At 46.6% G+C, this 17,278-nt stretch overlaps 1 protein-coding gene across 2 annotated transcripts in view; it reads right to left on the bottom strand.

The window, feature by feature from the left end:
- Positions 1 to 17,278, bottom strand: part of PTN (pleiotrophin) — a 117,904-nt gene that overhangs the window by 17,647 nt on the left and 82,979 nt on the right. For both annotated transcript variants that reach the window (XM_063928999.1, XM_063928998.1), the window contains exon 4: positions 14,713 to 14,874. In XM_063928999.1, coding sequence (XP_063785069.1) covers positions 14,713 to 14,874 — 162 coding nt within the window. The remainder of the gene's footprint in view (positions 1 to 14,712; positions 14,875 to 17,278) is intronic.

Here is a 17,278-nt window from a genome sequence, read left to right as displayed (position 1 = left end):
CATCCATCATTGGCATTGTGTCCATCACTAAATCCACATGTGTCTACTACCACACCCTTACTGTATTTTGTGCACTTTGGCTTCTACTACATGCCCACTCCAGACGGGGGGGGTGATATGCGTGACCGACGGTCAGCATACCGACGCAGGTATCCCGGCAGCAAAATGCCGACAGGGGAGAGCGCAACAAGCCCCCTGCGGGCTCGGTGTTCTATTCCCACTCTATGGCTGTTGCGGACACCCACGAGTGGGATTAGCCCCTGTTGGTCGGCATGCCGACAGCCAGGATTGTGAGGGGGCTGGATGTAAGGGGAAGTATTGTGACCGGCGGTCTTCTGACTGCCGGTCACATAACTACGTCCCCTCCAGACCCATGTCCTGGCTCCCCAGCCACACACAGCCTCAAGTCAGCCTTGCACCTGAGACAATACGTTGTAAAAAAACCTCAACTCAAATTTACTCTGAATTAGGCCCGAAATCATCGACTGAACAAAAGCTGAAAATCTTGGGTGAGGTATTGAAAGGTATAAGTGTGAATGGCGGTCACTGCTGGAAACCCTTACCACGATGGGGGTCTCAGAGGAAATCAGCGCAGGGAGCGTAATGTCCTACGGCCACCCACCTCTTGCCCTGTCACTCTGCTGCTTCAGCCCACCAGGTAATTACAGCACATAGGCCCAGGGCCATGTGTTACTGTGCTGGGAGTATGAAATACAATTACACCGCTAACGAAGTTTACTCTCCGTGGGAACCCATATCATACACTATATATAGAAAGTATGTGGTGAATTAGTCGCACCATGGAATTATTCTTTTATATGAATGACCCTTAGGGTGTAAGGTGGTTTTCATTATATGAAATATTAGTAAGGGAAGCCCAGATAATAAGATTAGTGTGGTGCATTTGTGGAGATTTCTCTGTCCAACAAAGTAACAAATGTGATATCTGTATTGCAGCATAATACTGCTGCGGTGATATATAATACTGCTGCGGTGATATATAATACTGCTGTGGTGATACATACAGATGGGTCCACTTTTATCTGGACTTGTTTGCTGCGCCTAGGCACACCATGGTTTATTAACATAAACCCTTCATCTATTGTTCTCACCTGCAATACAATACAGAGAACAATACATCAAGGGATTAAGTCTGACTAACCTGGCTCATTTAATCCCATAATAGGCCAAGATAAACGTGGACCCATCTGTAATACTGCTGCGGTGATGCATAATACTGCTGCAGTGATGCATAAAACTGCTGCGGTGATGCATAACACTGCTGCGGTGATGCATAACACTGCTGCGGTGATGCGTAACACTGCTGCGGTGATACGTAACACCGCTGCAGTGATACTTAATACCGCTGCGGTGATACCTAACACTGCTGCGGTGATACCTAACACATAATACCGCTGCGGTGATACGCAATACCGCTGCGGTGATACATAACACTGCTGCGGTGATACATACCACTGCTGCGGTGATATTTCATACTGCTGCGGTGATACATAACACTGCTGCGGTGATACATAACACTGCTGCGGTGATACATAATACTGCTGCGGTGATACATAATACTGCTGCGGTGATACATAATACTGCTGCGGTGATACGGTGTGTCCGTATTTCCAGGCTCCCATTCCGTGGCGAGATATTGTGTATTCCAGATGCTACAATGTAATGGTGCAAGAGGATATACAGTATGTATGAATTCTGACACAGGGTGTAGAGCAGAGTTTCCCAAACTCAGTCCTCAAGGCACCCTAGCAGAACAGGGTTTAAGTATATCCATGTTTAGCCACAGGTGACTTATAGTATCTCAGTCAATTTGATTTAACCCTTTAACTTAAATCCTGGACCGTTAGTTTGCCTTGAGTACCGCGCTTGGGAACCTCCGGTGGGAGAAAGAATTGACTGCATAGGAGAGGAATGGGTTAAACATCCTGTGAGGGGTGGAACTAGCTGTGAGGTAGTACAGCCTTAGGAAAAGGGGGAGGGTTAGGGTATATATAGGCTGCAGTGGCCATTTTGGGCCTCTTTGCTGTTTGAATTTCCTTCCCGCCCTCCCGCCCTATGGGATAGAGGTTGTTTTGTTTGATGCGGAGTGCATTGGCGTTTTTAATTGCTGGCTGGTTTTCATTCGTTGGCTATTTATAGGCGGAAAAGAACGGCAGTTTGTAGTTGTATCGCTTATATAGGTAGTAAGTTTCAGTTTATTTGGTTTAGGTGCACTCACCTCCATCGACTTAATGGCCGCTTGACCACCCATCCGGGAGGCAGCGGCAGGCACCCAGGAGCGGTGGGAAGTCACTGTGGGGGTTGTGTTGACACCTATTACCGGTTTTGATAAGGTGTTGGACGGTTTCGGTCAGTTTACCAATTTAAGTTTACCAATAGTTTAATAGAGCCGTTCTTTTTTCTGCCACCATTTTGCCGGGTGATTCGGCAGCTTAACAAATTTTTCCATTTACAGGTTTGCTATGGTTAGGGTCAAATAAATAGCTAGCAATTTTTCTGCCAAAATCATGTCTCCGTGTCTTTATTTACTGGTATTAGAAGGTAACTAAGGTTTACTTTAATAAAGGGGGTCCACCAAATATCACTAGGATGTTTATAGAGGAAGCTTTCCACTGACGCAGAGCCAGGACACATCATACTGTCTGTGCATCTAGAAGTGAGCAGAAGAGGCTGGTGTAATATCAGGGTCAGGCCTTCCTGCAGCTCTCTCCTTATAGAACCCAATAACACTATCTGCTACAGCGAAAAGACACCGGCAACAGTATGCACAACTATGGGTTTCCATGCTGGAGCCACCCTGCCCAGAGGACAGCTATCAGGGGGAGACTGGTGTTGATGGCAGCCTTGAGTATGGACATCTAAACCACCTACAGAGCTGTCCCAGGTCTTGTTGAGCTGTAACTAGGGGTGCATGGTTGCAGGGGGCAGAGCCGGCCATAGGCATAGGCAAACTAGGCAATTGCCTAGGGCATTTGATATGCCTAGGGGCATCAGCAGCTTCTGCTGATTAAAATGATATGCGGCATGCCTATATTCTGTGTGTAGCATTTCATATGCAGATACAGCCACAGTCTCACACAATATATAGGCATGCTGCATATCAGTTTAATCAGCAGAAGCTGCTTGTGCATCCTAGCCACATAGCAATGCAAATAAGATGCATTTTCATTAAAAAAAAAGGTGCCCAACGTTAGCATTGATGCAATATTTGTGAGGACACATCTGTATCCAAGCAGAGGCAGAGGTCACAGTGTTAGTGGAAGTGTGAGTGCTGTGTGCATGTGAGTGGGTTGGTTGTGCAGTAGTGTTCGGAATATGTGTAAGGAGCATTATGTGTGTCATGTAAAAATGCATTAATAATGTGCAACATAAGTATAAGGGGCACTATGTGTGTCATTATGTGTATAAGGGCATTAATAATGTGCGGCATATGTGTAACAGGGTACTACTGTATGTATGTAATTATGTGTATAGGGGCACTAATAATGTGCAGCAAATGTGTAGGGGGCACTATGTGTGTCATTATGTGTATAAGGGCATTAATAATGTGAGGCATATGTGTAACAGGGTACTACTGTATGTATGTCATTATGTGTATAGGGGCACTAATAATGTGCAGCAAATGTGTAGGGGGCACTATGTGTGTCACTATGCGTATAAGGGCATTAATAATGTGCGGCATATGTGTAAGTGACATTATGTGTAAAAGGGCATTAATAAAGGTTGTCATAATGTGTAAGGCGCATTATGTTTATAAGGACATTAATGTGTCTCATATGTGTAAGGGGCATTACTGTGTGGAATTGTGTATAAATGCATTACTAATGTGTGGCATTATGTGTATAAGGTGCTCTGCTATGTGGCGTTGCATATAGAAAGGGCACTACTGTGTCGTCTAATATGTATAAAGAGCAATAGGGTGTGGTGCAATGTGAATAAGGAGCAATTCAGTGTGATGTAATGTGAATAAGGGGCTCTATTATACTACTGTTGGATGTAATATGAATTATGGACACTATCGCAAGATAAAATGTGAATAAAGTTGCAGTACTGTGTGGCGTAATTGGGGTTACTATTGTGTGGCCATGACCCTTCCCAGCAAGAAGATGCCCCTTTTTGGGCTGTGAGTCAAATGTGCGAACTGTTCTATTTAAAATATAGGTGGTACAAGGACTGCTATGTGTGAGGGGTGATGGTGCTGGGAAAGAGGCGCAAGGTCAGAGGCTGAACCAGCGGTGGTGCTAGGGGGCACCAGCCAAAATCTTGCCTAGGGCATCATAGTGGTTAGGGCCGGCTCTGGCAGGGGGAGTATCGTTGATGGACTCTTGGTGCCTGCAATTGGCTTGTACAGTGTCTAGAACAGTACCCTGCAACCTGTAGAGCTGCCCAGCACAACCATAAGACATGCCCACTTCCGAGATTCCAGGTCCTAAACCCATCTCCTGAAATGCCAGGAAGTCACATGTGCTTGTGGGAAGAGGCAGCTCAGGGTGCAGAAGAGCCAGGCTATAGAAACACTGTACTGGGAGGTGATGTAAAGTTGTGGGTATGGCTCATTAGGTCGGCAAGACTTAGTTTGACAGTCATTAGGTCGACCACTATTGGTCGACGTACATTAATGACCGTATCCCCATGTGCGCTGCTTAAATTTACATCTCACATAAAATATGTCGCACGCGCATTCTGCACAAGCTGCAATACCGCCTTAAGATGACAATTGCGGCACCGCACACTTAGAGAGCCGGAACTGGGGCATTCACATCCACGCGCATCGCCATCGGGACCTCCAGACACGCTAATCACACCCTGTGAGCTGAATCGTAATTCAGGCTGCACGCAACTTTGAATTCTGGGCCGGATGCAGAGAGAGACGCAAATGCAGCTGCAAGTGTGACTGTCTCTGCAACGCAAACGCAGATATTAGCAAGTGACGCTGCCGCACAGAAATGGAAAGAGGCGCCCACCGGAGTTAACGCAACTCATTCGCAATTACATGCAAGGGTGGCTCTATGGTTACGCAGACTGGACCCGGCAGTAGTCATGCAGTCGCCATGTTTTTATATGTTAGGGCTCGCAGCCAACGTCAGATACATGTCCCAAAAACATCCATGACACGCCCGCGTCTTTACAACCACTCCCCGCTAACCCCATGTTACCACCCCCAAAAGGTCACTTCCTGGCAATCGCTATGTGATGGAATCCTCATTGCGTGCGGGTTCTCAGCGGCACCTTGACGCATGCACAATGCGAACGCAGCACATGCGCAGTCTGACGATAATGGCTCAGTTCCGTGGAACATCAGCTTTGCGTGCTTCTCTGAATCAGGCCCTCTGTTCATTAGTAAATCAGAAAATTTTTGCGCCTACACAAGACGGATGAGGTTTTCAAATTGATGGTGACAAAGATTGATTAATATTGGCTCCGGGCACCCGGAATCTGCAAATCGATATAAAGGAGGTATAAGATTGTAATACCTTTAGTGTAATACAAAATACAGACGTGCAGAGAGAGAGAGAGAGACATCGTATATAGGGGGTAATTCCAAGTTGTCGCAGCAGGACATTTTTTAGCAGTTGGGCAAAACCATGTGCACTGCAGGTGTGGCAGATATAACATGTGCAGAGAGAGTTAGATTTGGGTGGGTTATTTTGTTTCTGTGCAGGGTAAATACTGGCTGCTTTATTTTTACACTGCAAATTAGATTGCAGATTGAACACACCACACCCAAATCTAACTCTCTCTGCACATGTTATACCTGCCTCCCCTGCAGTGCACATGGGCCCTCATTCCGAGTTGTTCGCTCGGTAAATTTCATCGCATCGCAGCGATTTTCCGCTTAGTGCGCATGCGCAATGTCCGCACTGCGACTGCGCCAAGTAAATTTGCTATGAAGATAGTATTTTTACTCACGGCTTTTTCTTCGCTCCGGCGATCGTAGTGTGATTGACAGGAAATGGGTGTTACTGGGCGGAAACACGGCGTTTTATGGGCGTGTGGATAAAAACGCTACAGTTTCCGGAAAAAACGCGGGAGTGGCTGGAGAAACGGAGGAGTGTCTGGGCGAACGCTGGGTGTGTTTGTGACGTCAAACCAGGAACGACAAGCACTGAACTGATCGCAGATGCCGAGTAAGTCTGAAGCTACTCTGAAACTGCTAAGTAGTTTGTAATCGCAATATTGTGAATACATCGTTCGCAATTTTAAGAAGCTAAGATTCACTCCCAGTAGGCGGCGGCTTAGCGTGTGTAACTCTGCTAAAATCGCCTTGCGAGCGAACAACTCGGAATGACCTCCATGGTTTTGCCCAATTGCTAACAGAATTCCTGCTGCGATCAACTTGGAATTACCCCCTATATTGGAAATATTTTGTGTGCAACTCTAAATCACCCGTTTATGTCTGACACACGTTGGTCACCCACAGCCACAGGTTTGTGCACAATGCATGTGAGCATATGGAATGAATCAACAGCTGGAGTTTTAATTTAATCCTTTGTGACAATGGAGGTCATTCCGACCTGATCGCACGCTAGCTGTTTTTTGCAGCGCTGCAATCAGGTCAAAACTTGGCAAAACTGCGCATGCGTATGCACCGCAATGTGCAGGCGCGTCGTGCGGGTACAAAGTGGATCGTTGCTGATTTAACGAAGATTCCATTCACACAGCCAATCGCAAGAAGCTTGACAGGAAGAAGGCATTTGTGGGTGTCAACTGACCGTTTTCAGGGAGTGGTTGGAAAATTGCAGGCGTGTCCAAGCGTTTGCAGGGTGGGTGTCTGACATCAATTCCGGGACCGGACAGGCTGAAGTGATCGCAGCGGCTGAGTAAGTTCAGACCTACTCAGAAACTGCAGAAAACATTTTTATACCGCTCGGCTGCACATGCGTTCGCACACTTGCAAAGCGAAAATACACTCCCCTATAGGTTGCGACTATATGATCTCCGCGCTGCAAAAAATAGCTAGCGTGCGATCAGGTCGGAATGACCCCCTCTGTGCAGCCATACAATGTGATGTTGTTACATATCAAATGTAGTTGCAATAAAAACAGTCCCGCTGTTACATTCCAAATTCGGGGGGGGGTTCCAGTTGACCGGAAACACCTCTTCCCCACAACCTGGCCAGTGGCCACTACATGCAGTATAAAGGGTGGAATGAGCTGCTTCACAGATATTCCTACCAAGTGTGCTGTGTGTGTGTCTGTGGATCTGAGTGCTCAATCAACACACCAGAGAGAAAATCTGGTTAGTGACTTACCATGATCATTCGGAGTACTAAAGAGGCACGAGGTTGGTCTATGTTTTCACTTTTTTACTATGTGGAGACTGTTTTTGAGTGCAGATAGCACCTTTAAACACGCTGGATAAGATGCACCACTGCAAAATTAAAGCTATAGACAGTGCGCTTTAGAACCTAGCCACCACAACGGTTGGCTCAATCAGAAAAGCTCTCGCTCGCCTCATAAGATGGCAACAGGTAAAGATAGAGGGCATGATTCAGCGGTGGACGCAGTTGTGGCATCGGGCTCAAGCAGACGATCGTTTCAGTCTGCGCATGCTCCTGAGCCGCACTGCGCCTGAGTCCAGACGGAATACACAGAATTCATTTTGTCGCACAGATAAGCAATTTTGGTGGGAGTTCCTGGGAGGTAACATGTTCCGATTGGACATTCTGCACCTCCGTAGGGCCGGTGCAGTGTCCAATGGTTCGACTGATGATGTGATCTTTAATCTACAGCCTCAGACATAGAGAAATATCAACTAGCAGCTTCACATACAGTCATACTCTGAGAAGAAGACTTGAAAAATGTATTTCTAGTTGTGTGAGCTTGAAATGGGTTAATGCATTGCTCCCCCACCCCCATATGTCATAGATAAGCCCTGCCAAGCTTCTGGGACACACACAGGAGAAGCTCGGAGGAGTTCATTACACACTGAAGTCAGATCGATAGGAAAGAAAATGAGTTTGTCTGTTGGGTGCAGCAGGAGCTGAAGTGGATGAGGCGCCAGGGGTCAGAGGACCACAGTCAGGCCTGTCTGCTGCTCTGCCAAGCATGCCTGAGCCAAGCACCTCCACCGGCTGAGGACTACAGAGATGTACATGCATGACTAAATAACACGCAGACATGTATATGCATACGGCATCGAATGTCTAACACGCTGCTAAGCTTTGGAGGAGATGTCTCCACATTGTGAACTGAACGTCTTCTAGTTGACAATGGATTCATTTGCAAACATTCTTTATTCCTCTTTATGCTCCACCATGGTTACGAGTTAACCGGTTAGCTTCTCCGCAGCACATACGGTTCATTTTGTCGCACAGATCTGTAGCATTGTCCCTTCCCGCCAAGTCCTTTTGTACTAAGGCCTCACTGAGGTTAAAACACATGGGTATGCCAGCGTGCTAAAGCTAAAAGGAGGCAGGTAAATGAGTCTGACAAAGGGACATGGCGTCCGATGGCAGCATACCCACATCGCTCTTCAGAACACTTCCTGCTCCATTTTCACGTGTTTTAATGCAAGCTAAAATGTTTTGACCTCCAAATCCATGGGGACCTATGCGTCAGAGTTTAACATGCGCTTTCACCCACAGTCCGTGCTAGCGGTGATCAAATGCAAGTGGGTATAAGTATGGTTGTCTATTGGCGGCTCTCTCTTCAATGGTCAATGTCAATGGTTTTAGAGCCATCGATGGTTGAGCCAGAAGACACCTATGAATGCACAGACCGCAGGCGGCTCTAATCGTCGGTGGCCTCCCATAAACAGATAAAGCAGTCACCATCTCCTTCAGACCATCGATGGTTGCTAACCATTGAGAGTTGATGACCAACATTAGGTACGTATATGATTTACCCAGAGGAGGGAGGGAGGCTTTGTGACTGCTCAGTCAACATACATGTCAGCTAAAGACTTCAGCTTGCGAGTAGACAGTTTTGCTGTACAGGTAGGGGGACTGCACAGGTGCAGAATGGCTCCTGCGTCACTGCATGCAGTGCCCCCCAAACCGGCCATAGCCTGATTGACAGGCGCGCCCATTTGTAGGTGGGGTGGGGGTGGCGCCCGGTTGCACATCACCCTTGTTCTCTGGGAATACTGAGGTCAGAGTCTGTACCTTCCAATATACATTAACTGGCCTCGCCTATGCATATGAGATGGCCATGTGAGTAATATAAGGGTTACTCAGGTGGCCATTGTTCTCGCAAGTGATACGATGGCTGCGCCTTCAGACGCAGCAGCTGATAACTGAATTTACATAAGACGCCTCCTGTGGCATTAGTGTAAGTTAGTAGTAGCGGCTGCGACAACCATCGTATCTGCTACAATGCTTTGCGTCCATCTCAAAAGGTGGCCACACATTAAACGATTTGCAAACGATGCTATGTCGTTAACGATTTCCCCTGAAGTCCCCGGCAGCTCTGGACAAACAATATCGTGCATTAAGGTGACAAATTTGACAAACAGCCTAACGATATATCAAACGATCGACATCTCCAGTGCGCATGTGCAGCGGCCATTTTCCGAGTGATTTCTGTCCGCAGTGCAGGGCCACTGTCGCGGGATTCTGGAGGAGTAAGTATAATATATGGGTACACTGCACCCATTTATAGAAACGCCTACGCTCCTAATGTAGCCCAGACCCCCAACCTATCACCTGGCCACTTGTTGGCATCAGGAGCAATGACCTACTGACCAAACGCATTTTTAAAGGTAGCAGAGAAGTTGTAGTGATTAGCCCAGCTCTGTCCATTCTCTGCCGCCACTCACATACTGTATTACAGCAACATGCTACGATGCAGTGTTCAAGCTCCAGATACAGTAAGTCCCAATAAAGAAGGCACTCAGAGACTGCAAATGTTCAATCCAAACCAAATGTTCAAGCCAAACAAACAATCTGGACCAATACACGTGGTTTGGATTGAACATTTTCTGCTGTCTATGAGTGCCTTTTTTTTTTTGGGACAACATTATATATATATATATATATATATATATATATAGTAACAGGAGTCTTGCTAGAATATGCTCTGCTACAAAAATTCCACCAGTGACCAACTCCAGGCTTGTGCAAAAACAACAAATACCTTTTAGTCAGGTTGTTCAAATCCAAAGATACACATAAAACAAAGATGACTGTCTTTAGTATAAACAACCAGAGAGGTTAGGCCCTGCCTCACTCCCTCTTACTTAATAAGGAACCCTTTATGTCCCGTTATCCTGACACTAGTGGCCCAGCCCTCCGGATGCCACTGTCCCTAGCAGGGCTATCACCTGGACACTAACTGCCTTCAGGAGCCCTGACTCATGGGAGAGACTCTGCTTTAAACCCAGCACCCAGGTGCTGGCTAATGAAGCAGCTTCTTGGGCTAAATGGATGGGAACCCGGTCCATCCACACTTCCCATCCACCCCTAGGACCCTGTGTGTAGCTTACAGGTGGCAAAGTACCTCTCCTGCCACAATATGTATATATATATATATATATATTATACAAAGGCTGCGGCACTCAGGGTCTTACATTCAGAAAGCTTGTATTGAAGTTCAGTTACATAGCGCACCCGCGCCCCACCAACGTTTCGGGGAATTCTTTGTCAAGGTGTAGGTACACCTTGACAAAGGGGTTGAATTCCCCGAAACGTTGGTGGGGCGCGGGTGCGCTATGTAACTGAACTTCAATACAAGCTTTCTGAATTCAAGACCCTGAGTGCCGCAGCCTTTGTATAATCTATTCAGCATTTATTCTGAGGGCACTGGGGCATATAACCAGCGGAGGGAGTGCCGGGCTTTAGGACATTGTATATATATATATATATATATATATATATATATATATATATATACACACGCAGAAAAAGATACCTATAGATATAGATAGACAGACAGATAGATGGACAGACTTGGATCTGGGTATTAGACAAGTATTGCACCAGATTGTAACAAAGAACTAATTCCACCTATTTCCTGTACAGTGACATGCTGATTAATCAATATCGGAGTTGGAGAAATATGACTAAATGAATAATTATCTCCGTCAACATAATTGCTGCTCGGTTGATGCATCATTTAGCAGGAGCCACTTTGTGTTATTACAAGTACTATAAATTGTCACTAAATTCCGCATGAGGTGATGACAATACTGTAAGAAATGTACATTGTACTAAATGGCTGACTAACTTACTAGTTGCTTCATTTTTTTGTTTTCTTTGTGCATCCAAGTGCAGTAAAATGGCTGCTCTGTGTCTGCTGACTATACGCTCTGTAGGTTACAGAGACGTCCATTCTAGTGGTTACGTTACGGTCAGACCATGGTTTGCAGCTTATACTGGTTTAGCGCAGGTTGGCGGCAATGAGCCTGATTCATATGTGGTGGAGCTGCTGTCACTTCTTTGGAAGCGGCAGGGATAGCGCTGTATGGTGACGCAGCAGGAGGCGTCTATTACACGCAGACGCCTCCTGCTGCAGTAATGATTCGACCTGTGTCCTAGAGGCCAGGAAATCTCTGTCATACGATGGACATCCCTGGCCTCTTCCCATATGGCATACCACACCCGCTGTCTCAACAGCCCTTATCCAGGATGGTAGTCAGGGAAGTACACTGTAAGTGGCGCCTTTATCCTCAGCCGGAGGGAGTAACTATGCAGAGGACGTATGAGGGAGTTTTAGGCCCTACACACTGGCCGATTTATTTGAAAGATATGAACGATCTCGTTCATAAATGAACGAGAACTCGTTCATATCTTTCAGTGTGGAGGCTCCAGCGATGAACGATGCGCGGTCCCGCGCTCGTTCATCGCTGGTTCCCCGTCGGCTGTGCATGCAGGCCAATATGGACGATCTCGTCCATATTTGCCTGCACTTCAATGGAGCCGTGTGATGGGGGGAGTGAAGAAACTTCACTCCCCCCGTCACCGGGTCGCCCGTCGGCCGTATCGCCCGTCGGGCACCTCGGTGGCGGATCGTCATGTCTGTAGGGCCCATTTGCACGGAATGGGAGCAAATTCTCTCTGTGTAAATGTTTTCATTAAAGCGACAGATTTTCTTGTGTCGAGAACTCGGAGTGACTGACTGGGCAGCCGACCAATCAGAGCGTGTGACACAAGAGTTGTCAGACTTCTCCTGGAAGAAGAAAAACGGTTTACAGGCCCTTTCTTCAAGTCAGGGTTTCCCAAACTTGGTCATCAAGGCCCCCTAACAGTCCAGGTTATAAGGATATCCCTGCTTGTGCACAGATGGTATAATCAAATTGACTGAGGAACTAATTACACCACCACCTGTGCTTAAACATGGATATCCTTAAAACCTGGACTGTCAGGGAGCCTTGAAGATGGATTTAAGGTGATTTCTCACTAACTTTTGCAAAATGACTCTCAGTACTAACCGCTTAATTATGTGATATCAGTGTTTACAGTTAACAGCAAAATAACCAAAAATAAATTATATAGCCACAGCTAGGCTGAGCATGCAGGCGGTCAGCTGCCATTTTTCTCATTGAAGCAACTGCTTGTGATGTCACGCAGCCACCCCGAAAATGCTGTCGACCCAGACTCCATTTTCCCCGAGCAGCCACCGAAATGCTCCTTCGCCATCCCCCGTCTGTCCCTGATTGACAGGCAGAGGCGTCCGCATTCATTGCGCACCAATCGCATTTGGCTGCCGTGCACTCGCGGGACGGTGACTGTGCGTGTGCAGTGGCGCTGACTCACTGGGTTATTGCCGTGATGCGATCTGAATAACTCTCTAAGGGTTACATTTACTAAGCAGTGATAAGAGCAGAGAAGTGAGTCAGTGGAGAAGTTGCCCATGGCAACCAATCAGCACTGAAGTAACATCTATAATTTGCATGATACAGAGCTGCTGATTGGTTGATGGGGAAATTTCTCCAGTTGCTCACTTCTCCGCTCTTATATCACTGCTTAGTAAATGTACCCCTAAATCTCCAGCAAATGTGTCATTATGTAAGTGCTGCATTTATTCTATTGTTTATTGTTTGTTTGTTTTTTTACAATTTAATTTTTAAAAGTGGCGTAAAATGACCCAGATATCTGCTATTGCCCATTTTATGTACCCCTAATTTAACTAGAGCATTTCTTTTGCACAAAAAATAATGTTTTCAATGTTTTAGAATAATGCATATAGCAACAATCTGACACATTCTTTTTTTTTTATGGCCAATAATAGACTTATATTGTTATCCTATATTACTGTAGTTTGTCTTCTTTTGGGGGGTACAGGCAGATTCCCCCATTCTCACCAACACTTATCTCCTGTAACACATGCAAGAATGATTGTGCAAATGACGATTTTGCTATTTTCTAAATGAATTGCACGATAAACGGGAGCGCGCAAACTGGTGATAAGCACAATTATCACGCAAAAAAAGGTGCGTTAAAAAGTGTTATCGCTGCTAATTGAGTTCCCCCTTAGTGTATTGAGTGGCTGCAATTGCATTCATGAGGCCCAAACACACAAATGTGCTACTACAATATACTCTAGTTTACAAGATCCAGTGACACCTAGTAATATTGCTTAGCTCGGCCAGAGACAGACGTACAATACTCCAGTGGAGTAATATTGGGGGTAATTCCAAGTTGATCGCAGCAGGAATTTTGTTAGCAGTTGGGCAAAACCATATGCACTGCAGGGGAGGCAGATGTAACATGTGCAGAGAGAGTTAGATTTTGTTTCTGTGCAGGGTAAATACTGGCTGCTTTATTTTTACACTGCAATTTAGATTTCAGTTTGAACACCCCCCACCCAAATCTAACTCTCTCTGCACATGTTACATCTGCCCCACCTGCAGTGCACATGGTTTTGCCCAACTGCTAACAATGTTCCTGCTGCGATCAACTCAGAATTACCCCCATGGTTTCATGGACTAGCAGCCCTGTAGCTTTGCACTGTCTGGCCTTTCCCGCTTCACATTCTATTTTGTGTTACTTTCTCTGCAGGTGTTACAGTATTCTCTCTGCAGGTGTTACAGTATTCTCTCTGCAGGTGTTACAGCAGGTGTTGCCGTTTTCAGATAGCAGCTGCCTTCACATTCTGCTACCATGCGTTTAAATGTGCCCTGAGAATCTGTGCTTATTTTTGGAGCCTTTTATTCTCCAGTCTCAGGGGCCTGTCCGTCACTTGTTCCTGCGCTGCCAGCACGTACTCAGTATTATCCCACTTGCCTGTAGCCTGGGATGCCGCCGACGTACTACAAGACTTAACAAAACAAGACATATGATGTCGTGGGATCTCTCTGCTGTTGAAGAGACAAAGTTGACCCAGAGATTTCAAATGAATAAAACAGGATAAAAAAGCATCATCTAGATTCTAGAAATTCTGTTGCTGGAAGAGTGAAAAACCCTATGGCTGCTCAGAGAGTCTGCGGAAACGGAGACGCCAGGGTCAGCGAAACTGCATCAAAAGACGCAGCGGCCGGCTATGACACGACCCCAAAACTGGTTGCGACACGCCTGTGTCTTAACCGCCACCCCCCTTCAAATGTTCGCTGGCTGTACACAAAACATTGTGCAGTTGTGAATGAATTGAAACTGTTTGCAACTCCGAATCGGGCCCCAAAAGCAAAAAACCTTTAAAAAACAAATCTAAATAATGTCCGTGTTAATATCCTTATTAATCATATTTCTCTAATTCTAGATTCTCAAACACACTGTACTCAGATTGCGCTGTCACCTTAATGCCGCAATCTCACCTTGAGGTTTTGGTTTGGTAATCTTGCCGCAGGGCTTGGACAGGGTGACCGTTTTCTGACACTCCGCATTGTGCAGGGCCCTCTTCAAGCTGCCGTTCCGTGTCTTCACGCCTGTCTCTGGGTCACACTCTCCCCACTCCTGAAACTGGTACTTGCATTCGGCTGGTGGCAAGGAGAAGGGAAGAGCAGGTGAGGTTTGTAGGATGGTAGCGGGAACCACTACATGCGCGGTGATCTCAGGCTGTCTTGCTGCTGAGTATGCGCTATGTAATAATAGCTTATTATTGTGTCAGTGCTGGTGCAGAGGAACAAAGCTAGCGTTACCCATAGCAACTACTTCCCAGAGATCTGTTTTCATTTTGTAAACTGCACTAAAGGGTTAAAGCCCCTTTCCGCTCTGCCCAGTTCTCATAAATGTCACCCAATAGCATACCTCCCAATTGTCCCGAAATTAGCAACACAGTCCTGATTTGAAGGCTCTGTCCCATCTTCCTCCACTAAGCTTTCCATAGCTGGGTAGCGGTGAACGGGTGCCATGCACACCTTCCATGGTGTAAAGGGCATCCAAAGGGAACAGGACAGGGGGCAGTGCAAGATTAAGGGGGAGGGGGGACAAAAGACACTGTACCCCGGGCCCCCTCTGTCTGGGGGACCCCCTCGGCCAGAGCACACTGACATCACCGGCTCTTGTGGAGAGTGTGCAGTGTAGAGACACAGGAGTATCAGGTTTCATGACCTGCCAACAGAGATTCCCGACCAGAGGAGAGATAGGAGAGTGGAGACAGCTGTAGGTGACCCAGGTATCCCAGCTTCTCCCCCCGCCCCCTCAGGTTAGATTGATGTGTACAGGTCCTGTGTAACCTGCTATTTGATGAGAGCATTCAGGACTAAAGACAGACACACAGAGAGTCCTCCTGGGTCCTGTCCCAGAGTGTAAGTAGTACAGAGGCTGCTGCTATTCTTGCATGTGACAAGACAGATTATAGATTTTATTTTTCTATGTGTATTTTGTGGTTAAGTTGTCTTTGTTCCACTGCAAGAGGAAACTTAAAATAGTTCTCTGTCAGTTATGTGGAGTAGTACCAGGCATTATTAAACTAGTTTAAATCTAATATACACGGTGGTTTAAATGTAATATATACAATCTAATATCCACCCACCAGCACACTGCTGCACTTGCACTGTGAAGTCCCATAGTGGGAGCAGCAGGATGAAAATTGAGGGTGGTGCTGACAAGATGTGGAGGGCTGGAGGAGTGGTACGGGCTCCCTTGTGTGGAATTCCACCCGGGCCCTCCCAATATTTAATCCGGCCCACGACTACTCACTCTTCTCATGCCCTTGTCCTGGTCCTACAGCTGTTAGGAGCAGGGCAGCTCCAGAGGCGGGGCTACAGCTCAGTTCAAAATTCAAATATGGGAGCCGCACCAACTGCCAGTGAGTCCGTTTGAAATGGCAGTTGGTAACAGTTGGTGCGCCTCCCCTATTTGAAATTTGAACTGACCAGCAGCCCCTTCTCTGGAGCTGCCACTGGTTAGGGGGTATGCAATGGATTCGGTAACTTCTTGGATGGCATTGGTTTGTGAAGGGCTGGTCATGTGACCACATCACCATCTACTTACAGTATAAATTACCTTGAGCAGGGCTGGATTAAGGGCCACATGGGCCTGGGGCTGAAAATTATCAAGGGCCTGTTGTGAGTCAGTGGCTTTTACAAAACAACAATTTTACATAGTTTCAATCTGGCTCTTTATGGCCAGAAAGAGCATCATTGTTATAGACCACAGGTTCTCAAACTCGGTCCTCAGGACCCCACACGGTTCACGTTTTCCAAGTCACCCGGCAGCTGCACTGTGTATCACCAACTGTCACATTTTAAAAATCTACAGGTGACCTGCAAAACATGAACCATGTGGGGTCCTGAGGACCGAGTTTGAGAACCTGTGTGATAGCCTATAGGAGTTGTAGTTTATGGTAGAGGCATGGGTGTATTTTTTTCTGGGGTAGTGCTATGAGTAGGGATGGCACATTCATATCGATGTTTCGTAAACATCAGTGCTTAAAGGTCGACTGCCTGATGTGTTCACAATTGGTGGTTTTGGACCATCAATGGTCATGTGTCGATGGTAACTTTCATAACTGGATACATCATGAGTTGCCGCCAGTTCTGCAAGCTGCGCAAAATGCGTCAACTCTTATCAGCCCCAAAATGACTGCATAAATATCATCCAAAATCTACAGCATAGCTCCCGCTTACTGATCTGCCCTTGGGATGGGGCAGTCGGGTCGGCAAGACAGGAGGCATGGCAGAAGTGGGCGTAGAAATGTGTGATGGCCCGATTGCATCATCGTGGCCCCGTCCTATACTATGATGCGATTACTGGCATTGCGAAGCAGGGAGCAGGGCCAAGATGGCGTAATTTGCTCAAATAATGTCATTGGACGCCCAGACCTCCCACTTCACTTGCCGTGGGCAGCCTCTGGGAGACCTGCCTACTTTTCTGGGCGTCCGGAAGCGGCACCCAGGATTCCTACAATCCTGGCATACTATTTTCTGATGCTCTAGG

This window comes from Pseudophryne corroboree, chromosome 6 (genome assembly GCF_028390025.1).
Source record: "Pseudophryne corroboree isolate aPseCor3 chromosome 6, aPseCor3.hap2, whole genome shotgun sequence".
Classification (NCBI taxonomy): Eukaryota; Metazoa; Chordata; class Amphibia; order Anura; family Myobatrachidae; genus Pseudophryne; species Pseudophryne corroboree.
Note: the sequence above shows the minus strand (reverse complement) of the source record. Positions and strands in the feature narration are given on the sequence as shown.